Genomic DNA, 27,227 nt, shown 5'->3' with positions numbered 1-27,227 from the left:
CATTTCTGCAATCCACATTTAATAAAATTTTTTAGTTTCGGTCTTTCTCCATTGTAACAGTACATTAGGTGTTTTGCTATTTTTGTAAAATGAAATATATGCGCTAAAATTCGTAAGATTTGTGCGTAGGAACCCTACCAAGTTATTAGGTATTAGATAAGTTACTGTTTGTAGTTATTTCCTAGTAAGCAAGAAACATCAAGAAATATTTTAACTACATTGCAGCAACGTTAATGCAATATAGTTTCTTGATGTTTCTTGCTTACTATATATAACGTTCACAAAAAACAAGAAAATAATTATTACCTCCAACCTAAAATAGAAATTGTCAAATTAAATAATTTCACGCTCGTATAGTAGAATGCGTTTTCTTCATAATCGATAAGCTGTACAAACCGAACAATAAGTCAGACGACAATTGTAATCTTTTTTTTGCACAGTCTCGACAATACATGTCCTTTTTAAAATTAATATGAAATAATATTAATATAAAATTCTTGATAAAAATAAATCAGAAATTACGAGATTTTATGTCCAAATTGAATCTACTTTTACTTAATTATACTTGAATTATAAAATTTTGATACGACTAAATTTAATATTACATAACATAACAAGTTTAATATCTTGATATCGTATGCTAATATTACGTAATAAAGATAATATATTTTATATAAAAAATAATACGTTTTAAGGAGGAATATACACCTAGAAAGAAGGGCGACTACGACGCCGACAACAAAATTTAGAAGATATGAGCGTACCTTTCACTTCGAAAAACTTAATATTATGGACCTGGTATCGATGACTTTGTGTAAGTTGAACAAATTTCATAGTTTATATATCAAAACATTTGCAAACGCGTTTTTCTCAAAACGTTTTTTAAACTGGTACCAATAATATCTCATAAAACACTAAACCAATGGACTTAAAAATTCTCGTGGTTAAATTATTGTATACATAATTATCTATCGCGTGTCATAGATTTTTTTTTCAATTCTTAGTTTTTGTTTTTTTACTCTTTTTACTTGTTTTTTACTCTTTTTTGGGTAAAAAAGGAACACACTTTTTCTTGAAAATCGCTACGTTGAGTTCAAGCGCCCGCCATTTTGTAAAAAATCGATATTTATAAAATCGGCTATGACACTCCAAAGATAATAGTATCTATGTTTATTTTCTGTTTGATTTTTTGTTTTAGAAGATTTTTGACGAATCGCCGATGGGTACCGTTTTGCCATGGAACATTTTTTTACGGCACTCCGTAGACGACTCCAGTACTCCGTAAATTTGCAACATTTTTTAATAAAAAAAATTTTAAACAGTCTTGAAAGTGTATATTTTTAACTACAAAAAACCACGACCCGATAATTCCAATAGTTCCCCTAAAAAGAATTCCAAAAATTACCTTTTTTTCGTTTCTAGCTGTATATTCCCCCTTAACATAACACACATATTCGATATAACTTAATTATAAGTAAAATATAACATTTTGCTCATTCTACCTACACATGCATCTTTATAAATATATTATTCCTACATCTATTTCTCTATATTTTTTCCTATATATCTATTCTTATATTCTGGGGAAAAATCTGAAGAAAAGATTAAAGAGGGAATGAGAGATTCGTTTTCGGAGTGACTGATAAATGGGAGGGAGGAGTTGAGGGAAATGATTGATCTAGTTTAGACGGATTTACTCTGTCAAGAGAAGAAGAAAATGAATTGGTAACTCGCAGATTACTTAAGGTGTTTAAACATTCGCGGTATTTGAGATCTAAAAGCTCGCGTGCTTTACGTCCTTGCTTGTTTCGTCGATTCCGGCTGTGCTTGGCGGCCGATCGGGACTTTCGCTTTTTATATAAGAAATTGGCTGGAATTCTTGGGTCCACTATATATATAAAATTGATTTCGTTATTGATTAATTTAAACAGTTCGGAGTCAATTTTTTCTCGATCTCTTATGGGCGTGTATCAATTATAGATTTGAGAATGATTACGATAACTAGCTTTGGCCTCTCAAAGTGTTAGTAGTTTTCGGAGGCATTTTTGGCGAGGAATATAAGAAAAGTAGTAAAAAAATGTTTCGAAGTTCCTCACCCGAACCCGAAATCTATCATTGTATAACGGTTCTGTTTTCAACTTTCTACGCGAACCACAAGATTCACCCTGTCTGCGGGAGAGGAGCGATAGCCTATATGTGTACTGTCTATACACACAATCAAAGTATTAGGTATTTAAAAACTCATATTATTTAATTTTAACTTCAACACCGTATATCTCGAAAACTAGAACAGTTAGCCTCATAAATCAATATAATTTTTTGTTTAGCGTAAAAAATACTACCACACTAAAAAAAAATTTAGATCCAAGAAAATATTTTTTTACATAGTATATAATCTTTTTACTTAATTTAAGTATGAGAAGCTGAGCTTTGAACGAGCGACGTGCTCCCGCCTTTCTAGAGGGCAGCTCCCGAGTGGCGCTGTAGGGAGCAGCATATCTGTCTCCCTTCCGATTGGTCAGCCCCCTCTCCTGCGCTAGCAAGAGGGTTGAGAGTTACGAGGTTGGCAGAACTGAGAGACGACCGTTACATTTGTACTGACTCTTGTGGCTGTTGCGTGGTCCGCAATAAAGTATTATTTATATCAGCAGTAATCGAGTGTATAGTTATTCCTCGATACCTCTCGTCAAGACATCGGCAGTAGGCCGACACCCGGAGGGATAATCGACCTCCTGTGGTACTTAATTCCCACAGCGCGAGCCTCGGGGCGCCACGCTTACGTGCGGTCGTTGTGTGACAACAGAAGAGCTTGTAGTGTCATAGCATTCAGACGTGTACCAAGAGCAAATATATTATATAGAGCATTATAGAAATACTTGTGTTTTCCTGTCCACCTCGCTACGCATACAGTTGCCGTTATCGAATAGCCTACAGGTTATGGGCCCAGGGCACAATTCCCCTGCGTGAAGAACGAAGCACGAAAACATCTAAAGTCGAACGTGTAACGTAAAGTGTGTGAGACGCCGGCGAAGGGCATCGAGAAGACGAAAAGCATTTAGAAGAATCTAGAAGATTAGAGGGTAAGTAAATAATATTCCTCGTTGCTGACGAGCAAAACGAGAGAATTCTCAGCAAATAAGAACGTTCGTTCAATAAATGCTGTTAGAAGAAGATAGATGTTTTTGCCTTCTTCTTGAGAGATAGAAATAGAAGCAACAGTGACAATAAGAGAATTAGAGATAGATGTATAAAGAGATAGATGTGTGAGAATTAGAGATAGATGTATAAAGAGATAGATGTGTGAGATATAAAGAGATAAATGTATGAGATAGAAAGAGATAGATATATGCCGCTTGGTAACAAGCTGGCGGGAAAAGCGATGTGCCTGTGCAAGTCCGATCGTGAACGGCGGGAGTCATTTTTTTTGGCGCGCGAAAGTCTGATCGTGAAAAGTGAGTCATTATTTTGGCGCGAGGGACGCGTTGCCGGGCACGCGCTGACGCATGATCGATTGGAAAACATAGCATCGATGCGACGCCATAACACATATATATATATATATATATATATATATATATATATATACACAGGCATGTGTATGGAAGAAGGTGTAAGGGGGGTGTAAGGGGATTCGATATAGAGGTAGCACCTTTGACTGAGAGCGGTCACATCCAGCGTATCCGCGAGGGATGGCTCGAGGTAACTGGTCCTCGTATGGAACCCAACTCTTACTTATGGCTCCCAGTGCCACACCCCGGAAAACTGCATTGACCTGCAGGCCAAACTAAGTAAGGGTAGCCAGATATGGTGAACCTGATGGAGGGCAGCAGTAACCATCAGTATTGCACTAGGGCAGAAGAAGAATAACTTCGGAATGGCCTAGGAGCAAGCTATCCCAAGCGTGACTGAAGCAATCTTAAACGGTCGGAATACTGCGGTGCAGAAAGGCAGGGGAATCTACTGCACTATCACTCCCATGAGCACTATGCAAATGTCGACAAATGAATCTAGTTTGTCTGGCGACCCGACTGACGATCGGCGCTGTCTTGCGTCCGGGGTAGACAGTGGAAAATTGACTACCGGGCATGGGGGTGTGGACCACTGGGCACCACATGCGAAATATGCGACCAGAGATGACAAAAAATTCAGTGGTCGTGCTGAATGCCGACTGGCAACCTGGAATGTTCGAGGACTTCGACAAGTAGGAAAGCTGGATATAGTGAAGAGGGAACTCATGAGGTGTAATGTGAGGATGGCAGGAATCTCTGAGACTCACTGGCGAGGGAGGGGTCACTTCCTAAGCGACAGTCATGCGGTCTACTTCTCCGGATCTGACGACACAAGCCGCAACGGTGTGGCTTTTGTGATACCCAGCGGGCTGGTTGGTTCCGTCCTTGGCTATGACACTGTCAGCGATCGCATAATATCTGTTCGCATCAAGGCAGCACCTTGCGTACTGAACTTTATCCAGGTCTACGCACCGACGGCCGACGCGGATGCAGAAGATATAGACAACTTTTATAGCTCTCTGCAAGCAACCATTGAGAAAACCTCTAACCGAGAAATCACAGTAGTCATGGGGGACTGGAACGCCAAAGTGGGACGCACCGATAACGATAACCACATTCGCAACGCAGTTGGAAGATACGGTATAGGAACTCGAAACGAAAGAGGTGACAGGCTTATCCAGTTCTGCATTGATAATAACTTTACAATTGCCAATACAGTCTTCAAACAACATATAAGAAAACAATACACCTGGACGTCACCAGATAACCGTACCAAAAACCAAATTGATTATATTTTGATCAACAATCGATGGAGATCGGCCATACTCTCAGCAAAGACACTCCCCGGGGCTGATTGTGGCTCGGACCACAAGCTACTGGCTTTCAAACTTAGAGTAAGAATGAAAAGGTGTAAAGGAGCCGCAGTAAAAGCCAAACTACCGCCAGTTACTGACCAAGGAGCTTTCCTTAACAGACTTAATCACGAAATAGCATCGATCGACATGGAGGAATTGACCGACCCAGATGATCTGTGGAACCGACTCAAGGGCGTCATCGAGACATCTCTAACTGAACAACAACCAAAAGATCGAGCAAAAAACCGTGACTGGATTTCGGCCAATACCTTCAAGATAATAGAGGAAAGAAGAAAACTGCTAGCAACCGGCTTAAATAACACCGAAGCGGTAGACGAATACCGCAGGCTATCGTCGTCCATCCAAACAAACTGTCGAAGGGATAAAAATAACTTCCTAAACGATATCTGTGCGGACATCCAACTTCATGCAAATCGATTTCAATCGAAAGACGTGTTCTACAAAATCAAACAGATCACGCGGAAATTCAAACCCCGCACATGGGTTATCTCTGACGAGAACGGCGTCCCGGTCACGGAAATCGACAACATAATAGAGACGTGGAGAAGATATTGTGAGAGATTGTATGCGGAGGATGAGCTGGTGGTGGCCAGTGGGCGGGAAGAATATGAACAGGAGCCACACATCTTGGTAGAGGAGGTGAAAAGAGCTGTTGAAAGACTGGCCAATAACAAGTCTGCTGGTATAGACTATATAACAGCAGAGGTACTCAAGGCAATGGGATCTACCGGAACGGGAATCTTTCATCGCATCTGCCAAAGAGTGTGGACCACCACAGTATGGCCCAAAGAGTGGACCACCACCATAATAGTCCCACTCCATAAGAAGGGTCCAACCTGCAAGTGCGAGAATTATCGACTAATAGCACTCATCACGCATGCCAGCAAAATCCTGCTACACATTATACATAGCCGACTGCAGCCGTTTGCCAACAGACAGATTGCCCCGGAGCAGGCTGGCTTTGTCAGTGGCCGAGGTACAAGAGAGCAGATCTTGAATCTGCGACAGCTGATCGAAAAAGCTAGAGAGTACTATATACCCATGTTCTTGTGTTTTGTGGATTATGAAAAGGCGTTCGATAACGTCAAGTGGCACCTACTGTGGCCCATTCTTAGGGAAATGGGCTTTCCGCTGCACCTCATATATTTAATTAAAATCTATACGAAAATAGCACAGCTGTCGTAAGACTCGAGAGTACCACCTCTGGAAAGAGTGTAATTAGAAAAGGGGTCAGACAAGGCTGCATACTCTCACCACTTCTGTACAACATCTACAGTGAATATATAATGAGGCAGGTGTTGGAGGACTGGAATGGTGGCGTGACCATAGGCGGTGAAAGGATCTCGAATCTTAGATATGCGGACGACACGCTGTTGGTCGCGAGGAGCAAAGAGGAGCTCCTTGCACTCCTGGATAGGCTTAATAACATCAGTTTAGATTATGGACTTCGCATAAATAACACCAAGACAAAAATCATGATAGTCGACCGGGAACATGATAACTTCCCTGGCACATCACGCATTGATCGTTTCGAGGTAGTCGATAAATTTGTATATCTGGGCGCACTAATAAATAACCGGGGAGACTGCGGGGAGGAGATTCGCAGGCGTATCCAGCTGGGAAGAGTGGCAATGTCCCAACTGACCAAGGTATGGAAAAGCCCTAACATCACACGTCAAACCAAAATCAACTTGGTCAGAACATTGGTGTTCTCGGTATTCCATTACGCCTCCGAAACATGGACGCTACGAGCAGCCGACCGACGACATGTGGATGCGTTTGAGATGTGGTGCTGGCGAAGGATGCTGCGAATCCCTTGGACAGCGAAGAGGACAAACGTGTCTATACTGGCAGAAATAAATCCGCCCCAAAGACTGTCCAGCTACGTGTACAGCCGCATCCTCAAGTTCTTCGGACACATAAATCGCAGCAATACTATCGAACACCTGATAGTCCAGGGGAAGCCGGAAGGGAAGCGACGACGAGGTCGCTCACCAACCCGATGGACCGATACAGTTAAACAGCTCCTTAATACCAACATGGAGGAGGCAGTGAGGGCCACCATCAACCGGGACAGATGGCGCACCACTATTAGGGACGCTATCAGAAACATGGAAGGACAAGCATAGTCACCACACATCTGCCAAGATGTCAAGGACTTAGATGATGATGTGTATGGAATAAATTTTCAAAATCGACATGTATCGGGTCGGTAATTGAGCATGACTAGCTGTGCGGTGTAGCTTGATTACTGTACAGGGAGGCCGCGTAAATTTGTATGGGCCCCGTGCGCGTGCGTGATCAACCCGAGCTCCCATAGATCTTTTCAGCAGTGCTGGAGATCGCAACGGACAGTGGTGTGCGCATGCGGATAGCCCTGCAGAGGCGCGTGGTTTTCTCGCTTTGGGGTTATTGTGAATTGCAGTGCGTTCTATATAGCCTCATAAGCATTAAATTTTTATCGTTGAAAGAGATCTAGTGATAGAAATTGTAAATTATTATCGGTCAATATGAATGTTGGTTTATCTTGTCAAAAGAGGTATGCTAATGTTCAATTGATATTTGAATCCCGATTTAGATGGAAGAAGAAAAGACGAAAAATCTTCCGATGAATGAGGAAGAAAACCAAGATTCACTGGTTGACTACGATAGTGACGCAGCGTGGTCACAGTGGTAGAGAAAGAAAGAGGTAGCAATAAAACGATGAGTAAAGATGAAGGTAAGAGTATTTTTTTAAATAAAACAATCAAGAAGGATAATATACTTGTGTATTCAGAGATAGAGTAATTAAAAAAAAAAAAAAAAATTTTGTTTAGAAGAAAAAAAGAACAAGAAGGAGACTGAAGCAAAGGGTGCAATCCCGAAACGCGGCAAACCAAAAATAATAGAAAACATAGATGTAAATAGAGAATGGGCTGAAAATCGTCCTGTACTACCTATAGGGACAAAGATGCTTTACGAGAAACAAGAAAAGATGGTTGAGAAAATGGACTCGGTATTAAAGATGTTGGATAAGGTTATGACCCAAGCAACCTCCATGATGGAAAATATGGTAGAAGTCGCCCACGTAAATTTAGAGAAAGAGAAACTAAAGATTAGACGTTTAGAGGTAAATAAACAGAATACGCAAAGTAAAGTAGAAAACGGTATACAAACGGTTAAAGAATCAGAAGTAGAGCCTAAAAAGAAAAAGTTAGATGAAACAGTCTGTTCAGTCGAGAAAAATAGAAGTTTAGAGACAATTAAGAGTGCTTTAGAGGTAGAATTAAACAGTTAAAGGTTGCATATTAGAAGAGAATATAAGCTAACGCAAAAATCCAACTTTGATCTTTGGATGGATTATTTAAAATCCAAATTAATGAATAACGATTTATTAGATATAATAGATTCAAACTTTGATAGTCCAGAAAATCTTTACGAATTAAAAGTTGCTAAGAGAAAAAGTCTAGTTAGAGATATAATAATCAATCATTTAGATGAAAATTATCATAAAAGGATTTTACATGAGAAAGATCCAAAAGAAATTTTGAAGAAATTAAGAAGTTATAAAAAGAGTGAAGTAAACGTTACTCATGCATCGGTACGAACTAAACTCTATCAAATTAAAATGAGAAAAGACGAAAAAGTAAGTAATTTTTGCGAACGCTTTGATTCAATAATTAGAGAATATGAATCATGCGAAGATGCGGTACCTCTCACAGAACAAGAAATGAGATCTGCATTGTATCAAGCTGTGTCAATTAATGTGCCGGAACTGAGGAATGTAGATTTAATTAGAAGACAAACTAATCTTAAAGAAATGAATGTAGATGAAATAAAATCTTTCATGATGCAGTTAGAGGCAGAGACTAAGAGTGAAGTTAGAGAGAAGCTAGAGAAACCAGAAGTTAGAGTGCAGAGGGCTACCGCAGAAGAGCACAAAGAAATAAAATGCTACCGATGCAACAAATTGGGTCACATGGCGAAGGACTGCCCACTAGCGTGATCAGAAGCCTGGTTCTGTTATTACTGCCAGGAGATTAGAGGACACAAGGGTGATAGCTGTCCTAATGCCGGAGCCCAGACGAACAGATTTAGAGGAAAAAGGTATACAAATAAAACCGTTAATAAAAATATAAAGAAAAAGGGTAGATTTGCGCAAAGAGGAACAAAAAGAGTAGATAATAAAGGGAAAGTAACCAAAATACAACCAGCCAAGAAAACTATACCATCGCAAACAGCAATTGAAGGAAAACCAAAAGAAGGTAAATTATGCATGGCTAAAGTAATAGAAGATAAAGATAGTTCAAAAGAATTAGTCAATTTTATTGTAGATTCGGGTGCAACAAATCACATTGTGAATAAGAATATAATTTTATCAAACTTTGAAAAATGCAATAATAGAGTTATTAAATGCGCAAATAAGAATGAGCTTGCAGACATTTCAATAGATGGTAAAGGAGATCTTTTGTTGTTAACAAATGAGAAAGAAAAGAAAGTAATTAAATTAACAAATGTAATTGCAACGAAGGAAGTATCCGAAAATTTACTATCTTTAAGAAAGCTGGCTGATGCAGGGTTCAGTATTTATTTAGATGATAAAGTATTTAAAGTTCACAATAAACTAACAAATAAAATTGTTTTCAACGGAATTTATGAGAAACCAAATTGGATTATGCAATTTGAGGTTAAAAACAATAATATAGAGGACAATGAAAGTATAGAATGTGCTGTGTATAGATGTAGAGCAGAAATTGTTCCACATTGTGAGTTTCCTGAACAATCGCAAGCAAACATTCAGACCAGTGAATTATCAATTTCGGAGGGAGAATTAGACGAAAGAGACAATGTTGGCTCTGCGATTGGGAGGGAGGATGAAGGAGAGCTCACAAATGTGAACGAAAATATAGAACACAATAATGCTGAACTCGATCAAGTCATTAAGTTAAAAGATATACAAACATTAGAGAATATAGAAGAAATGTGTGAAAGCTCAGTAATTGAAAAAGTAAAGAAATTAGAGAAAATAAATGAGGCGATGTTATGGCATGTTAGATTAGGTCATGCGTCGTTAAACTATTTAAGACAGCTACAAAAAGTAGAAAAGAGATTAGAGACAGTTAAGTTTGATAACTCCATATTAGAGTGTGAAGTCTGTATAATGGCAAAGATGGCAAAATTGCCGTTTAAAGAAAACAGAAATAGAGCACAGAGACCACTACAAGTGATACATACGGATATCATGGGTACAATAAAACCTACATCTTATCCAGGACGAAAGAGGTTTTATAATAACCTTTATAGACGATTATTCTAGATTAGCGAAAGCTTACTCCTTGAAAACAAAAGATGAATCGAGAGAGGCTCTAGAGAAATACCTAATATCTGCCAGAAATCTACTAGGAAAAGAAGAAAAGCTATGCTATGTGAAGTCAGATCAAGGCAAGGAATTTACGGGAGGTGCTTTTAAAGAAGTGTTAAAAAGAGAAAATATAGAAGCCATATATGCACCACCGTACACTCCGGAACATAATGGAGTTGCAGAAAGGTTCAACAGAACGATGCAAGAGAAAATAAGAACATATATGTTCGACTCGGGATTACCAAAGAGTATGTGGGAGCTGGCAGTTGACGCTGCTGTGCATGCGTACAACAGATCTCCACATAAGACTATAGAGTATGAGATCCCCTTGAAGAAGTTCTCATCAGAAACAAGTTGTCATTTCGAGCAAATAAAGAGATTTGGATGCATTGGATATGCAAGAGTACCAAAGCCTACGTCGAAATTTGACAAGAGAGCTATTAGAGGTGTGTTGGTAGGATATACTGACACTGGATATATACTCTGGCATCCAAGCACAAGAAAATTTATAGAGTCCCGACACATTAGATTTAATGAAAAGATAACATATAAAAATGTATATCAAAACAGTCAAATAGAAGAAGAAAAAGACTTAGATAAAAATTGGATGAAAAAATTTGTAGAAGATGAGGAAAAGGGAGAACAAAAACTAGAGATTCCTGAGAAAAGGAAAAGAGGTAGACCGAGAAAACAAACAACACAACTAGACGAACAGAAGCAGAAGGACGCACGAAAGGAAAGTGAAGCTCCAATGACCAGAAGTAAAACTAAAAGAAAACTAGAAGATAATGGAGACACTGATGTGCGAAGAAAAATAGAAGATGTTAGCTTTACTAATTATATTAATGTCAAAAACATTCAACGGAATATAAAGAATGAAGATGAATTACATCAATGCCTTATGGCATCGTTAAATAGAGAGCCTGTTACTTATGAAGAAGCTATATCAAGTAACGAAAGAGAGAATTGGAAAATTGTAGTCAAAGAGGAACTTGAATCTATGTATGCTAATCAAGTGTGGGAACTTGTCGATAGACCATTAGAGAAATTAGATGGAAGACGACCTAATATAATAGATTCAAGATGGGTATTTAAGAGGAAATTAGAAGCAGATGGATCAACCAGATATAAAGCGAGACTGGTGATAAGAGGATGTAAAGACAAAAATGTGTATGATCTAAAAGAGACATATGCACCGGTTTCAAGATTGTCACTGGTTAGATCTATATTAGCAATAATAAATAAATATAACTTATACGCTAGTCAGTTAGATGTTAAGACTGCGTTTTTAAATGGAATTCTAGAAGAAAAAGATGAAATATATATGGAAATTCCAGAGGGAGTAAAACTGGATGAAAACACCAAGAAAACTAAGGTGTGTAGATTGAATAGAGCTTTATACGGATTGAAGATAAGTCCGAAAAGATGGAATAAGAGATTTTCAGAAAAGGCTAAGAAACTTGGATTAGAGAACGACCTACATGAGCCATGCCTGTTCACGTGGAGGAAAGAAGGCAAAATAGTGATCGTATTACTTTATGTAGACGATATGTTGGTTGCAAGTAATGATCAGAAGAAATTAGAAGAAATCAAAAAGAAGTTGAGTGAAACATTTGAGACGAAGGATCTTGGGGAACCAAAGAACTTTCTGGAAATAACAATAGAGCGAAACAAAGAAGAAAGTTGTATGTATATTCATCAGACGCGATATACTGAGAGCATATTAGAAAAGTTTCATATGAATAAATGCAAGCCTCAGAACACTCCTATGGTCACCAGAAAAGTGAGCAATAAAAACAGAAAATTAGAAGAAAAGAGTATTGAAGAGAAAACTAAAAGAGTACCTTATAGAGAAGCTATAAGAAGCTTACCCAAGCAGCATTTTTCGGTTAACTTTCCGACTAAGGACTACTTTTCTACTAATCACAACGTTGTAAGCGGTTCAAGAAAGTTATAAAATGTAACTTATAATTACTAACGTTTTTTGGACGTTGTCTAAACGTTAAAATTACGACGTGCTTTTTTTATCACTTTCCCAACGTCAAATTCGAAACAGTTTAAGTCCTATTATCCGACGTTAAGATATTTAACGTTCGCCTGACGTTATACTCTGCACTACACTTTTCGAGCGACTTCAATACGTAATTCCCAACGTAAACCAACGTTTTGTTATCAAACGTTGTAAAACGCTAACGTTGTGAAACGTCGCCTGTGGTCATTTCTGACTGACGTTAAGAAATCGCGAGAAATGGTAACAAATTCTGCCTAAAAAAATGTAGAGCAGATTACTGCTGCGTCAAGCGGGCATCGTCGACGGCAATTCGCGGCGTCGTGCGTGAGCTACGAGGACTATGCGACGAATGTTGACGATCCACGGCCGAACCGGTCCATCTCATCTCACGCGGTTATCGTCGCGTCGTCGGGAAATAACGTGCGCGCGCCGCGCGGTTCACAGCTCGAGAGCGCGTTCGCTCGGCTGCACGGCTGCCATAACCATGCTCTATATCACATATCACCATATAGATGGTATTGCATAGGTCGGATTTGGTTAAGATATACGACTCATTCACAAATCTAGTATAGAATTTTCAACTAATTAATACTTTATCGATATGTTAAGTCAGTTTGGCGACCTTGTTAAGACTTTTAGTCAATATAGGTACAATTTTGCCTACAGTGGTATACTACTTAGTTTGGAAAAGTCGGAAAAAGTTAATTATTTTATACGAAAAGACAAATTTTAGTAGAATTTATTGCACCTTTTACTACGTAAAGTTTGATATAGTGTGGAACGCTGACTTCGCCATTTTCATTCCTCAAAGAGGAAGGCAAATAATCCGCCATTTTCCAGTATATTTAGATTTAAATTTTTTAACGCACTTTATTAACAATTTAAAGCATTTATATAATATCTGTTGTTAAAGTTTTGACAACATATTTATCTTAAAAGTAATTTTGATGAAAAAAAATTAAAATCTACACTTTGGAAAATTTTAGTTATTTATTAGAATATTTAGTAAATTGGAATATTTTAGAAAGAATTCGTCTAATTTTGACCTATCATTTCCACATTTATCAATAAAGTGGGTTTTGTTATACAATTTCAGTGCTGGGTTCGTGTATTTATGGCAAAATTACAATAGTATCAAAGACTGCGCAAACTATATTTTTCCTATAAAGCCATTTTATTTGTACTAAATTGATAAGTACGTATTATGATACATTTATTACACCAATGCCGTCATATGGTTTGAATGGAAGCACAAAAACTACACCTAAAATGTACGTTGTGAAAAAATAACCTCAGGTCTAGCAGAGTGTACAAAATCAAAGTTTACATACCAACGTTAAAACTGGTGGAAAAAATGTAACCTCAATTTAACTTATATAAGTCGGATTCCAACGTTGGTACAACCTAAATTTGATTCCCCAAATTAGTGCAAAAGAGGGTTGAAACGACGTAGCAAAAACGTTGGATACCAACGTTAAGTGTGTTTATCTTAACGTCGGGCGGACGTCAAAATGCTGCTTGGGTAATGTATCTGGCAAATGCTACACAACCTGATATAGCCTTTGCAGTAAACTATTTAGCAAGAAGACACGTAGAGCTCACGGAAGAAGACTGGCAAGATGTAAAAAAAGTCTTCAGATATCTTAGAGGAACTGCAAATAGAGGATTGATGTTTAAAGGTAAAACAGATGAGTTAGAGTCGCTGACAGACGCTAGTTTCAGAGCGTGCATTGATTCTACATCCACTGGAGGATATATAATCAAAATATTTGGAGATGTGAGATAGCATGGAGAAGTCATAAACAGACATATGTCACACTCTCTACCTGTCAAGCAGAGTATCTAGCAATGAGTGAGGCCTGTCAAGAAGTAATCTCATTAGACAAGTCGCTCAGTTGTTGGAAAAACATTCTTGCCTGCAACAATCTGGTGTGATAACAGAGCAGCAGGAAACTGCACTAAGAAGGATGGAAGTCACAAACTTAAAATGTTTGATGATAACTTAGAAGAAATAAAGAAAAACTTAGAAGAAAGAGAAGAAACTGGAAACAGAAAACATATGGCTGACACTCATGGAGACTTTATCAAGCAGTGTGTTGATCAAGGGAAGGTGAAAGTCGAATGGATTGAGACCAAAGAGAACTTGGCAGACATTATGACAAAACCTTTACCTTTAGAAGCATTTGCATATCTAAGAGACAATATAATGAATTTAAAGTTTGAACAGAACTAGAGATCAATTTTACTCGATAACTGATTTTTGATATGTTACAGATAAAGAAGAAAATTAGACGAACACGGATCGCTCGCACAAAGGGAGGGAGTATGAGAAGCTGGGCTTTGAACGTGCGACGTGCTCCCGCCCTTCTAGAGAGCAGCTCCCGAGTGGCGCGAGCCTCGGGGCGCCACGCTTACGTGCGGTCGTTGTGTGACAACAGAAGAGCTTGTGGTGTCATAGCATTCAGACGTGTACCAAGAGCAAATATATTATATAGAGCATTATAGAAATACTTGTGTTTTCCTGTCCACCTCGCTACGCATACAATTGCCGTTATCGAATAGCCTACATTAAGTAAAGATATCTAATTCTAAATAAATATGTGATTATATTTAAGTAAATAAGCCATTGGTAAAATGTAAATAAATATTTTCTTGGATCTAAATTTTTTTTTTCAGTGTAAAAAATATTAAATCAAGAGGCCAAAGTTATCATAATCGTGCCCAGATTTGAGTTATTTGAGTTAATTGAGAATGCTACGCATCTAATCGTTGATTTACTAATAATTAAGTAACACTACCCAAGTGTCACTCGCCGATTTTTTGAAACATTGCACACATATAGAACATAAAAAAATATTTGTGTGGTGTTTTTTTATTTGTGCTCATAAAGCGTTTTAAGAGGGGAGCCTCGTGTAAATTTTTTTTTGCATTTTTTTATGGCTTGAAAAATTCATGTACCATCTGAAGAATATATTTCCAAAGTTTCAAAGCCTAAATGGTATAAAAAGCAGGTACATGAGCGCACTCGCTCTCGGCGTTTACCTTTCGATTTCTCGTGCAACAAAAGATGTTTTTCTAGAAGAGGAAGGATTACTTTACGGCCCTGGCATTGCAGATTAAGTCTAGGTAACTATAAGTCACTCTGAACAACTTTTTGGTAGCGAAAACTTTAAACGCGTTTTTCTCAAAACGCTTTTTTTTCGCGCCGGGGAATATAACTCAAAAAGTTAATGGCCGATCAACTTGAAACTTTGTAAAGATATTTGTATATGTATCGTATACTTCATGAACCTAAAAATATATTGAAATTTTTATAATAAATATAGTTTTTAACGATTTGTTTAAAACAGAAAATTAAATAAATTTTTTTAAATGTCCCCAATTTTTCATTTTTTGGTTTTGTTTGGACAAGCTCGCGCACAAGCCTGAACTCTAGAATTAAATGAGGAAGGAACAAATGAAAAGAATCCGTTTATTGAGAGAGAGATTGCGTTTCATGATTTATATGTAATTCAAATCAAAGTTTAAAGTGGGCAGAGCTATACAAAGAATACCAACATTTGTTGCATAGGAGAAGGGAAACTGCCCGAAAACCTTCCCAGTATTCGTGAACAGAATTATTACATAGATTAGATAAAATACTGTAGAAATACAATAAATGTATAAAACACATAAAAGAAACAAATCAATAGTTATTATAGTACAGTCCTTTCTTTAAATATGTATCATAATATACTTGGAGATTTTACTGAGGTATTTCTTTATCATATAAAATATTCATTGTAAGAAGAATTGTCATAGCAATCATTATTCTCGTATAATTTCTTTTGACGTAGTCAAGCTTAGAATTAGTTGTTCTTCTCTAAAGAAAGGATCGTTTGAAACATAAACATAAATCAATTAATACAAGAAGATCACTTCTGATAGAATGTATACAGGGTGTCAGAAATAAAAGTATCCAGCCGAATGACTGGGGTAGATTGGGTCAAACTGAAGAGAAAAGTCGTATACCATTTTGCAAAATTCGCAATAGTTAACGAGTTATTAAATAAAACGTCTGAGCGAATGCGCGCACAAGGAGCGATAGAGGCGGGCCTCGGCGGCTGGCTGGGCTGGCACCGTGCCCGGCGCGCGGCGAGCGGTGGGGGTCGAGAGACGAGCGGCGAGCGGGGCGCGGCGCGGCGCGGCGAACGTCGAGCGACAGATGTTATACACTGCGACGAAAAAGTATTAGAGCCAGCCCATACTAAACTTACGATAATTCCTTCGCGTAAACGGGATTTTGTAGTAACTTACAATAATTTACTCCGCGTAAACGAGTGAATTATCGTAAGTTACTACAGAAGTAACGCGCTCGCGTAAACGTAGTAACAGTAGGTAGCACACGTATTGCATAGGCATTGCCGTAACGTCTTACGCCTTAGATAATATTAATTAGTTTAGCTTGAATTATGTGTAATAAAAACATTTAATTTTAGTAAATTTAATTATTTTGCATGTCAAAGTTTACGAGGTTTACCACAAGCCTTACTTTAACTTTTGTTTATGTTATAGGCCGCGGTCCATTTGACGCTGCAAATGCTTCGAAGCATTCCTCTTCTCTTTTCTTTCAATGAAGAAAGAAGGAGAAGAAGAACGCTCCAAAACATTTCTAGCGTCAAGTGGACCGCAGCCATAATAACTTTAATGGTGCGTGTCCACCTGCGAGTAAAACTCTCGAGAGTAGCTCTCAAGATTGATTCTCGCAAATGGACATATTCCTAAAGAGTACCTATAACGGAGAATGAATCGCAGCTCTCGGCGAGCGAACTTTTCAAGACCTACTCGCAAATCGACACGACGTTATTTTACTCTCGGAGATCAGCTCGCCAAGCTCGAACGCTGTTCGTATTTTGAGAGCTATACATGATGACACAAAGGAACTTATTGAATAATGCGGAAATCATGAACCATTGTAGAATACTACTGTGACAGAAATAAAAGTTTGTTTAATTTTTATGTTTTGCGAATAAAGTGCGAAAAATTCATAATTTAAAGAATTAGATAAGAATATTTTTAATACATTCTCTTATTACATGGTCAATAATTAGTAACACTTTAGTTTTACATACTTTGCACGTTTTAGTTACAGCGTTGAAATTAAATACATTTTTACATCGCAAATTAAGTACATTAAAAAAAAATTATTAAATATTTACATGTAAAAATCTAACATCAAGGTATTTCGCAAACTGAAAACTAAATAATAATATCGCACTATGTATTACACTTCACAACTTGTAAGTCTGCAGAAACTTTTTATTGTTAGGAGTCTTCAATCGTCTTGTGAGAATCCAGAGAGTATTCTTTCGGACAGTTCTCTCAAAACTGTGTCCACTTACGTACTTTTTTAGTCGATCTCTGAGAGTGGTGACATTATAATGTCTCGTAAACGAAGAGACTTGCGGCTACTATAGTAGCTAGCATTATTTTAAAAAGAAAAAGGGTGTTAAATAACAACAAAAAGACCTTCTGGGTCAAGCAATGGATTGATTGCAGGTGTCGGATCTGCTCTAAATTAGAGAGCTTAAGATTGAAGATTCCCAACAATTAAAAGTTTCTACAGACTTACAAATTGTGAAGTGGAATACATAGTGCGATATTATTATTTAGTTTTCAGTTTGCGAAATACCTTGATGTTAGATTTTTACATGTAAATATTAAATAATTCTTTTTTTTTAATGTACTTAATTTGCGATGTAAAAATGTATTTAATTTCAACGCTGTAACTAAAACGTGCAAAGTATGTAAAACTAAAGTGTTACTAATTATTGACCATGTAATAAGAGAATGTATTAAAAATATTCTTATCTAATTCTTTAAATTATGAATTTTTCGCACTTTATTCGCAAAACATAAAAATTAAACAAACATTTATTTCTGTCACAAAAGTATTCTACAATGGTTCATGATTTCCGCATTATTCAATAAGTTCCTTTGTGTCATCATGTATAGCTCTCAAAATACGAACAGCGTTCGAGCTTGGCGAGCTGATCTCCGAGAGTAAAATAACGTCGTGTCGATTTGTGAGTAGGTCTTAAAAAGTTTGCTCGCCGAGAGCTGCGATTCATTCTCCGTTATAGGTACTCTTTAGGAATATGTCCATTTGCGAGAATCAATCTTGAGAGCTACTCTCGAGAGTTTTACTCGCAGGTGGACACGCACCATTAAAGTTATTATAACATAAACAAAAGTTAAAGTAAGGCTTGTGGTAAACCTCGTAAACTTTGACATGCAAAATAATTAAATTTACTAAAATTAAATGTTTTTATTACACATAATTCAAGCTAAACTAATTAATATTATCTAAGGCGTAAGACGTTACGGCAATTCCTATGCAATACGTGTGCTACCTACTGTTACTACGTTTACGCGAGCGCGTTACTTCTGTAGTAACTTACGATAATTCATTCGTTTACGCGGAGTAAATTATTGTAAGTTACTACAAAATCCCGTTTACGCGAAGGAATTATCGTAAGTTTAGTATGGGCTGGCTCTAATACTTTTTCGTCGCAGTGTATAACATCTGTCGCTCGACGTTCGCCGCGCCGCGCCGCGCCCCGCTCGCCGCTCGTCTCTCGACCCCCACCGCTCGCCGCGCGCCGGGCACGGTGCCAGCCCAGCCAGCCGCCGAGGCCCGCCTCTATCGCTCCTTGTGCGCGCATTCGCTCAGACGTTTTATTTAATAACTCGTTAACTATTGCGAATTTTGCAAAATGGTATACGACTTTTCTCTTCAGTTTGACCCAATCTATCCCAGTCATTCGGCTGGATACTTTTATTTCTGACACCCTGTATAATCTGGAAAATAATGCATCAATCTTTTATTTTAAGTAAAGAATTACGATCATCAGTCTATTCATTGATGTTATTTGTAATGTTAATATTGATTGAGTATTACCAAATAAGTGTTGAAATCTCGGCAAAGCATTATACTATATCATGAGCGATTACTACAACATAAGCTATATACATGACATGAGCAACAACAGAAACATAAGCGATACGTTTTTCACTAAATTTACTAGACTAAATCTTGTGCTAGGCAGTCTTTGATTGACACATTAATTCACCTTAGTAGGAACATAACATTCAATAAGTCAGAATTCGCAAAATACTTAGTAGAATAATTATCAAGTTATTGAGAAGTAACTTTTATAGTAACGCACGGAATTAGTCACTAGATAGTTTTATCACAACGCAAGAAACGGTTATTCGATAGTGTTATTACAATGCCAGAAACGATCTATATATTTCGCAAAGAGCGTATTTTCATTTCATATGTAATACAAAGAAAAGTACACATAGCTCGCAAATTAACAAGAGATATTGTCTAATTAATGAGAAAGAAATAATTGCACAAAGAAGAATTAAAGTTTTTTACTTGTCATGAAAATGGTTTCAACCAAACGATTAATTATTTACTTTACTTTAGACTGAGCTCATTGTTATAAAATTGACTCAAAATGAATTGTGCACAAACCTGAAATAAGAGAGGATGTTTTCCTCTCAACACAAGAAACTTATTATATTTCCTCAGACGAACAAGGATAACTCTCCACAGAATAACAAGGATAACTTTCCTCCCCAGAATAACAAGGATAACCCTCCTCAGATGAGCATAGGATCCTTTGATCAGGATTCCTAACGTAACGTTAGACGAATATCTAACGTCTCTACTCGCTATTGTTAAATGATTGGTTACCTTGTGAGCAAAACAGATGAATAATTAGAGCTAGTCTTACAGAACACGCCACAGACAAATTTCCTCTCGATGTATAAGTAGCTGCTCGTATTCAGCTTGAACAGGATTCCTCGAACGTTCCAGAAAATGGCTGCCTTCCTCGAACCTTCCACGTGCCGGCATGGCTCGCCAGGATATATCTCGCTGGCTTCCTCTCAGTGACGATCGCTGTTATCCTTTTCCGATCCGTATATGTTTCACAATTATCTTACTTATCGCACACGAATAGGCCGATCTCAAATACTTTACGACTTAACTGCGAAAAAATGATGCAATTATGCGACTCGAATTTATGTAAAACGCACGATGTTTCACGCACGAGATCTGCGAGACGAATATGCTCGCTCGGCCGGGCTGCGCGCCCCTCCTAACAGTCCTAACATGCTCAAGCATGCGCGGTAAACACGTGCCTCGCCGCCTGGGACGCAACGTTGTCGGCGCCGCTCGCGCGCTTTTTCCATGAACTACGTAGAACGCGCGGCTTGACCGATCAGATTACAATCGACACTGATGGCCGCAAAAAAGAATAACACAATCTCTCTCTCTCTCTCTCTCTCTCTCTCTCTCTCTCTCTCTCTCTCTCTCTCTCTCTCTCTCTCTCTCTCTCTCAACTTCAAACAGGTTTTTTTGCTAAATTTAGGTTCATGAAGTACAAAATATCTTATTTTAATGGAAAAAATTTAATTCGTTGATTTCAGATAATTACAAGGACCTGAGCGTTCCCCGGCGCAAACTCGAGGAGCCAACTTTAAGCAGCTGTAGCGTTGCCATTTTGTTTTCTTTTTCCAACAAAAAAAATTTTTCTTGTACATTAAAACTTAAATATTACAATGTATTTTATTTGAATTCAATAATTACTTCCACTTTTTTGTAATAAAATCTTAAAAAAAATGCTGTTTACACGAGGCTCCCCCCTTTATGTATAACAACCCTTTAGACCATGTACATACGTTATCTTGAATGGTTTTTGTACCAGAATACTATCTCTAGAAGTTTTCAGGGTCGTTAATTAGCAATTCTTTTATTGGTCACGTGATGCCATCGAAATCATGATACGTATTTCGTGAACAAAATTTAAATTCCCGTTCTTTGCCGAACCCAGGAATAATCAACGTGGAGGTGACGAGCAAAACTATTCCTTTTTTATTTTACAATTTCTTATTTTACAATTTTTTAATTTTCTTTAGAATTTTTTTGCAAAGTAATTGCATGTATAATAACCATTAACTCTAGCTCGCCACACTCCGGTCCAGTGGATCGCTGAACGATTTTCGGTTTTCTAGTTGTCACATAATAACATAATTTTCTAGTTTCCTTATAATAAGTTCATCTTAAATTCAAATCATTTTTTTGACATAATATTATCATAAGCATCTTATTCAAAGTCTGTATTTTCAATTTCTACAGTACAAGTTTAAAAATATTAATTAGAATGAAAATGACAACGCGACAAAGTCGAACGGTCTCACGAACCGGAGTGTAGCGAATTAAGGACTCGAAAATAACTAATCCAATAGTATCACGTGACTAATAAAAGAATTTCTAATCAACGACCTTGAAAACTCCTTATAGAGATAATGTTCTGGTGCAAAAACCATTCAAGATAACGTACATGGCCTAAAGGGTTGTTATACATAAGGTTGAAAAGTTAATATCTCAAGTATAGTTTCTACTCTTAAAACGCTTTATGAGCACAAATACAAAGACACAACACAAATATTTTTCGAAGTTCTACATGTGTGCACATGTTTCAAAAAAATCGGCGAGTGACACTTGGATAGTGTTACTTGTAAGTTAACCCGTGATAGCAGTAAGGAAAAAAGTTGGAAATCGTAGAAAATAGAAATAAAGAAAGAAGATGATATAAGTGACGAATAATGTCCAGATATTCGAGAGTTCAATGCCCTACTTTAATAAAGAGAAAAAAATAGGGGAAATTTATAAGACTTACTACTTGTTGAAATCTTTGAAAGTTCCTTTGATTTGCTCTGCATCGCTCTGAAGCTTCGTCTTTGCAGGGATTTTCGAATACTTGGCACTTGGCGGTTTTTGGCTCTAGAATGGTTAAACTTTGATTCGTGCAGTTCCCAGGAACAAGCCTTCTATCTGCAATTATTGATTAACATGTAAAAATGCAAACTATACACTTGAATAACTGAAATTGGATCAATGATTAATTCCAGTTAACCCTTTATTGCATAAATTTCTCTGTTAAACATATTTAGCTAAATTTTAGTATATAATGGTTTTTGGGGTTGCAAGTTGCAAATCTGAAATCGTTTAGTAAATTAAAATTGTGCACTTAATATATGACGGCAAAATTGAACAAAATTAACTATGGTTTATTATTTAAATATAAAATTTTTTTATAACAGTTTTTTAGACTTCTTATATTTTAAATCTGCAGTCAAAATTTAAAAATACAAAATAGCAGATCCAATATAGAAGAAATTTTTGCTGCTTTTTAATGAAAAGATCAAATATATGTAAATTAAAAAAATATATATATATATATATACACCACAAATATAAGTTAAATAAAAATAATTTTTTAAAACTCTTACAAGAGAATCTTGCAAAATATGAAATTCCGCTGGTAATAAAATTTTATTTTAGAAATGATAGATGCATTTTGTTTCTTGCTCGGCCGGAGATTCCGCTGAGCACGATTTATGCCGGCACCACTCAGAAAGAGCGCGAAGAGGGGAGGGCTGGGGATGAAAGAACGACGTCGGCAACCGGTATTGATTTGTACCGAGAACTCGTTGTGAATTTCACGGACACTGTCGTAGTTCAAACCGCTTGGAAATCTTGAGTCGTCGGTTGTCTGCCGCAAACGCGAGACGGAGATTTCGCCGAGCATCGACTTGATGCCCTTACGACGGAAATCTTGCGGTTGAACGGAGGAAATCTTGTCCGCGAGGCAGCCGACGAGCGCAAACGCGACACGATGACAGTGATCGGAGGCGAGATCACTTGGTGAGCATGATGGTCACTCTCGTAGATTGCGTTTTAGCGCCTGTACTTAGCGACTCAAAATATGTCGTACTTATCCCGCGATTGAGCGGGTGAGCACGTGCGAATCGTCACTATCGCGACTTAAAGAGTAGATGAGTCCCTTGACACACTCACGCACTTTGCTGAAATGATTGGGCGGCGATGCCGCGCACGAATCGGTGGAGAAATCACGCACACAGAATGTTTGCCGTTATGCCGAAATCACTTGATTTAAAGACGTGTGAAACGAGTCTGTCTCGAGTTCGTTCTCTTCCGCCGGGAGAGTTCTCGAGAGACGAAAACGGGGCAGAGATCCGGAACGCGGCGCTCTCTGATTGATCCGACGATTAACGGAGTTGCGCTGTAGACACAATTTTCGCGAACAAAGACACTGCGCGTCTATAGAGAGCCGTGCTCCGATTCTCGACAATGCCGGTATGCGCGCACCTGTGCGTGGGGCGGCATTGACACGTCATCGACCACGCGGGGCGGCGTGATCGACAACCCCGTGCAGATCGAATCTGTGCCACGAGACTGACGGCATCAGGCACGTAGCACTCAGCCTCGCGGCCCGATTACATCGAAAATATGTGTTCGATCCTTAATAATATATAAATATATACCGCAAATATAAGTTAAATATAAATAATTTTTCACAACATCTCCACGGAAAGTCCGACTTTCCATGCCTGTAGAGAGAGGCGAAAGTGGTTAATTTCACGCCAGGGAGGAAAGTTGTTACTTTCTTCCCCAGGGAGGAAAATTGGTACTTTCTACCCCGTATAGCGGAAAGTAAAGTAACGGGCAATACAAAATCGAGGAAATAATCCGATCTTCCAATTTGAAAAATGTAAATATTGAATTCACTAACTAATAAGACTTTTTCTTGTCGGACACAGACTCGATGTTCAATGTTTCTTCCATATATGTTCTATTCTAATAGACGTAGTTCTATGTGTTGATTGCGGCACAGTTGTTACTGTGCTTGTTTAATTTTTTTTTATTAAGCGGTATCCATAATTAATGTGGAGAATCTCTAATCCAATTTTTAGTACTTTTTGAATTTAAAAAAAATCCTAAATTTGAGAAAGTTATAGCTTGCTAAAGTTTCTTTGATGACGGCAACTTCAAAAGGTATGACGTCATTTCTTATATAAAGTATGACGTCACAGCACATTTTCGTGTACCATATTTTTTTCAATTTTGAAGATATTGCAAAAATTCAAAAAATTTACAAAGAAATTATGCCATGATCTATCAGACTGCTTAATAAAAAATATTTATGTTAAAACCGAATTGAGACAACAAAAATTAGCGCTTAAATTGATTTTATACATGAAGTATAATGGCTTCTGCACACAGGACGCGGAAACGCTTGCCGCGCGGCAAGAAGCGACGCGGTAGCCAATCAACGTGTTGTTTTTCCGTAAGAACCAAAAGTTTATTGGCTACCGCGTCGCTTCTTGCCGCGCGGCAAGCGTTTCCGCGTCCTGTGTGCAGAAGCCATAAGTCTGTCCAGCTTTAATTTGAATGTATATAAATTCGTTGCATCGGTTTCTTTATTGCTATTACCTGATTTAGAAGTCCACCTCATGTTATTTTTATGTTCTTTCTGTTGAGATATATGGTTTTCACTGGAATAAGCGTGCGCCACGTGATAAAGTGAACGAGAAAAATTAACACTTTATTGAGTCACGTTTCACACAAAATTAAAAACAAGTAGAAACTTGCACATTGTTTCCTCGTAGTTTTTAATTGTGCAAGTAGAAACTTGCACATTGCTTCCTCATAGTTCCTAAGTGTGCAAGTTTTTATTTTATTCGAGGTATAATTATCAGTATTTATTTGTTTTGGCTTCCTCATAGAGGAAGCTTTGTTAGCAAAGGTTCTGATTTCACACTTAACTCTTTTGGGGACTGCGTAAATAATTATATACATTCACTAAAAAATACTAAAAATACTTGTCCACTTAAAAACTAAAACAATACTTTATCGATAAAAAAAATCAGCCCGATATTATAAATATTTGAGATAGCGATTTATTTTTAATTCTATTATATTTTCCAGTCTTTTTTCTACCCCTATTTCATATATAATTGGTTAAAATTTGGTTGATCAGATCAAGTTTTATAAAGCTTCTATGTATGTACGAATTCTTCGAAATTTCAAATGTGTGTAATACGAGATCTGATCAATCAAATTTTAATGAATTATATATGAAATAGGGGTAGAAAAAAAACTGGAAAATATAATAAAATTAAAAATAAATCGCTATCTCAAATATTGAGAAAGCGGCAGCGTAAAACACATTTTTCAAAAAAAGGAAAATCTGCATAAAATCTATACCGGTAGACCGATTTCAATAAAATTTGAGGAGGACATACTTTCTATGATACTCTATTTGTGTGCAAAAATTCAAACTGGTATCTAAAAAATTGTAGAAGTAGATGCGTGTACAAAAATCCGTACACACACACACACACACACACATACATACATACTTCCGGACATTTTTTACTAATATGATTTTTCGACATTTTAGAACATTCTAAACCTATTTCCATCAAAATCTGGAAAAAAAATTTTTTCACCATTACAAAGCTTCCTCTATGAGGAAGCAATATAGTTCTAGCAGTGTTCGTAAAAATTTAGTGAATAGTTTACTCCAAAACAGTTTAAAGAATAAACGTCGATTGCGCCGATTGTAGCCGATAATTTTACTTCTCGCCGAACCGTTACACGTGTTCGTTTTTCGACTTCGCGCAGGCAAATAAAGAGATTCGAACGAAGATGAAGTATCGTTCTTATGTTAGTATTGATCGATACTGCAGAGTGCGCAACTTGCCGGTTACATTTAGGCCGGTATTCATGGCTGCGTTCAGATTCTTCACCCGAGTGCTAAAAATCCTATAGTATGTTTATATATGTTATATGCACTATAGATTTTCAGCACCCAGGTGGGGAATCGGAACGCACTTTATAGTCAAATCTTATTTCACGACCGCGCTAGCGGCATCCCGCCACACTCTTCGTGGAATTTGCGTTAACTTATACAACGAGCAATATACATTTAGGATTAAATATTTGGAGAGCAATAAATAATATCAATGTAACACCAAAATTAATTCAGCAAATAATTGTATAAACATACTTTACTCTTTTCGTAACGCTAGAACCGTTACTCTTGGCGGAATTTAGTAAGTTAAGCAACGAGCAATAAATTCCGAATTAAATATTTTGAAAGCAATAAATAAAATCAATGTAACACCAAAATTAATTCAGCAAATAATTTTATAAACATACTTTACTTTTGTCGTGACGCTAGAACCGCCACTCTTGGCGGAATTTATTAAGTTAAGCAACGAGCAATAAATTCGGAATTGAATACTTTGAGAGCAATAAATTATAAAATCAATTTAATATCAGAACCAACACAGCAAATAATTGTTTAAACATACTTTACTCTTGTGGCGCTAGCACGTGACGCCATACTCTTGGTAGATTTTGTTAATTTTAACAACGAGCAATAAATTAAAAAGTAACGTAAAAAAATTTTTAGATTTTCAGCACCTAGGGGAATCGGAACGCACTCCATAATCAAATCTTATTTCACGACCGACGGTAGCATCCTGCCACACTCTTCGTGGAATTTGTTAACTTATACAACGAGCAATAAATTCAGGATTAAATATTTTGAGAGCAATAAATAATATCAATGTAACACCAAAATTAATTCAGCAAATAATATTTTAAATATACTTTACTCTTGTGACGCTAGCACGTGACGCCATACTCTTGGTGGATTTTGTTAAATTTTCACGACGAGCAATAAATTGAAAAGTAACGTATTTTACGAGTATTTGGTTGGAAAAACAGTTTAATGTTAAACTCATATAATACGTTTAACTTTCTATTTTTGGTCGTTTTGCTGTTAGCGTCTTTGTCATTGTCGTTTAATTCTGCGGCACCCGAAAGACATATTAGAATCAATTGGATGTAAAAAAAAATTACCTTGTGTAGTAGAATTTCTCCCTCGTGGAATTTTATAATCAGTATAACATTTGCAGTATAACCTCCGAGCTAGAGGGACGTCCAAAGATGAATCGATGGAGGATTTCACCTTGCCGCGCAAGCGATCTTTTTCTTCAATAAGTCATCAAGTCAAGTACAAAATCCAAGATAGAAAATATACTTGTTATAAACCGGCACT

The 27,227-nt window shown here is 37.3% G+C and overlaps 1 protein-coding gene and 1 long non-coding RNA gene across 4 annotated transcripts; one reads left to right on the top strand and one right to left on the bottom strand.

The window, feature by feature from the left end:
• LOC143895030 (uncharacterized) lies at window positions 1-27,227 on the bottom strand. Of its 2 annotated transcripts, none has more exons than XR_013256219.1 (3): window positions 27,029-27,227; window positions 21,972-22,126; window positions 1-1,888 (listed from the first exon to the last, which is right to left on the bottom strand). It is a non-coding gene; the product is annotated as an uncharacterized LOC143895030 (long non-coding RNA). The 2 variants fall into 2 exon arrangements; XR_013256220.1 differs by lacking the exon at window positions 27,029-27,227 and adding an exon at window positions 25,682-25,831.
• LOC143895045 (uncharacterized) lies at window positions 7,435-14,718 on the top strand. Of its 2 annotated transcripts, XM_077401824.1 has the most exons (4): window positions 7,435-7,604; window positions 7,702-7,994; window positions 8,721-9,129; window positions 14,512-14,718. In XM_077401824.1, the coding sequence occupies exons 1-3, from the start codon at window positions 7,589-7,591 to the stop codon at window positions 8,868-8,870; spliced, it is 459 nt and encodes a 152-aa protein (XP_077257950.1). In that variant the 5' UTR covers window positions 7,435-7,588; the 3' UTR covers window positions 8,871-9,129; window positions 14,512-14,718. The 2 variants fall into 2 exon arrangements, with proteins under 2 accessions (XP_077257950.1, XP_077257949.1); XM_077401823.1 differs by lacking the exons at window positions 8,721-9,129; window positions 14,512-14,718 and having other exon boundaries at window positions 7,702-8,245.

The sequence above is a fragment of the Temnothorax americanus genome, unplaced genomic scaffold (genome assembly GCF_048541705.1).
Source record: "Temnothorax americanus isolate GAGA-0224 unplaced genomic scaffold, ASM4854170v1 Scaffold15, whole genome shotgun sequence".
NCBI classification, from domain to species: domain Eukaryota; kingdom Metazoa; phylum Arthropoda; class Insecta; order Hymenoptera; family Formicidae; genus Temnothorax; species Temnothorax americanus.
The sequence above is the reverse complement of the archived record's forward strand: the minus strand, read 5'-3'. Positions and strand labels throughout refer to the sequence as shown.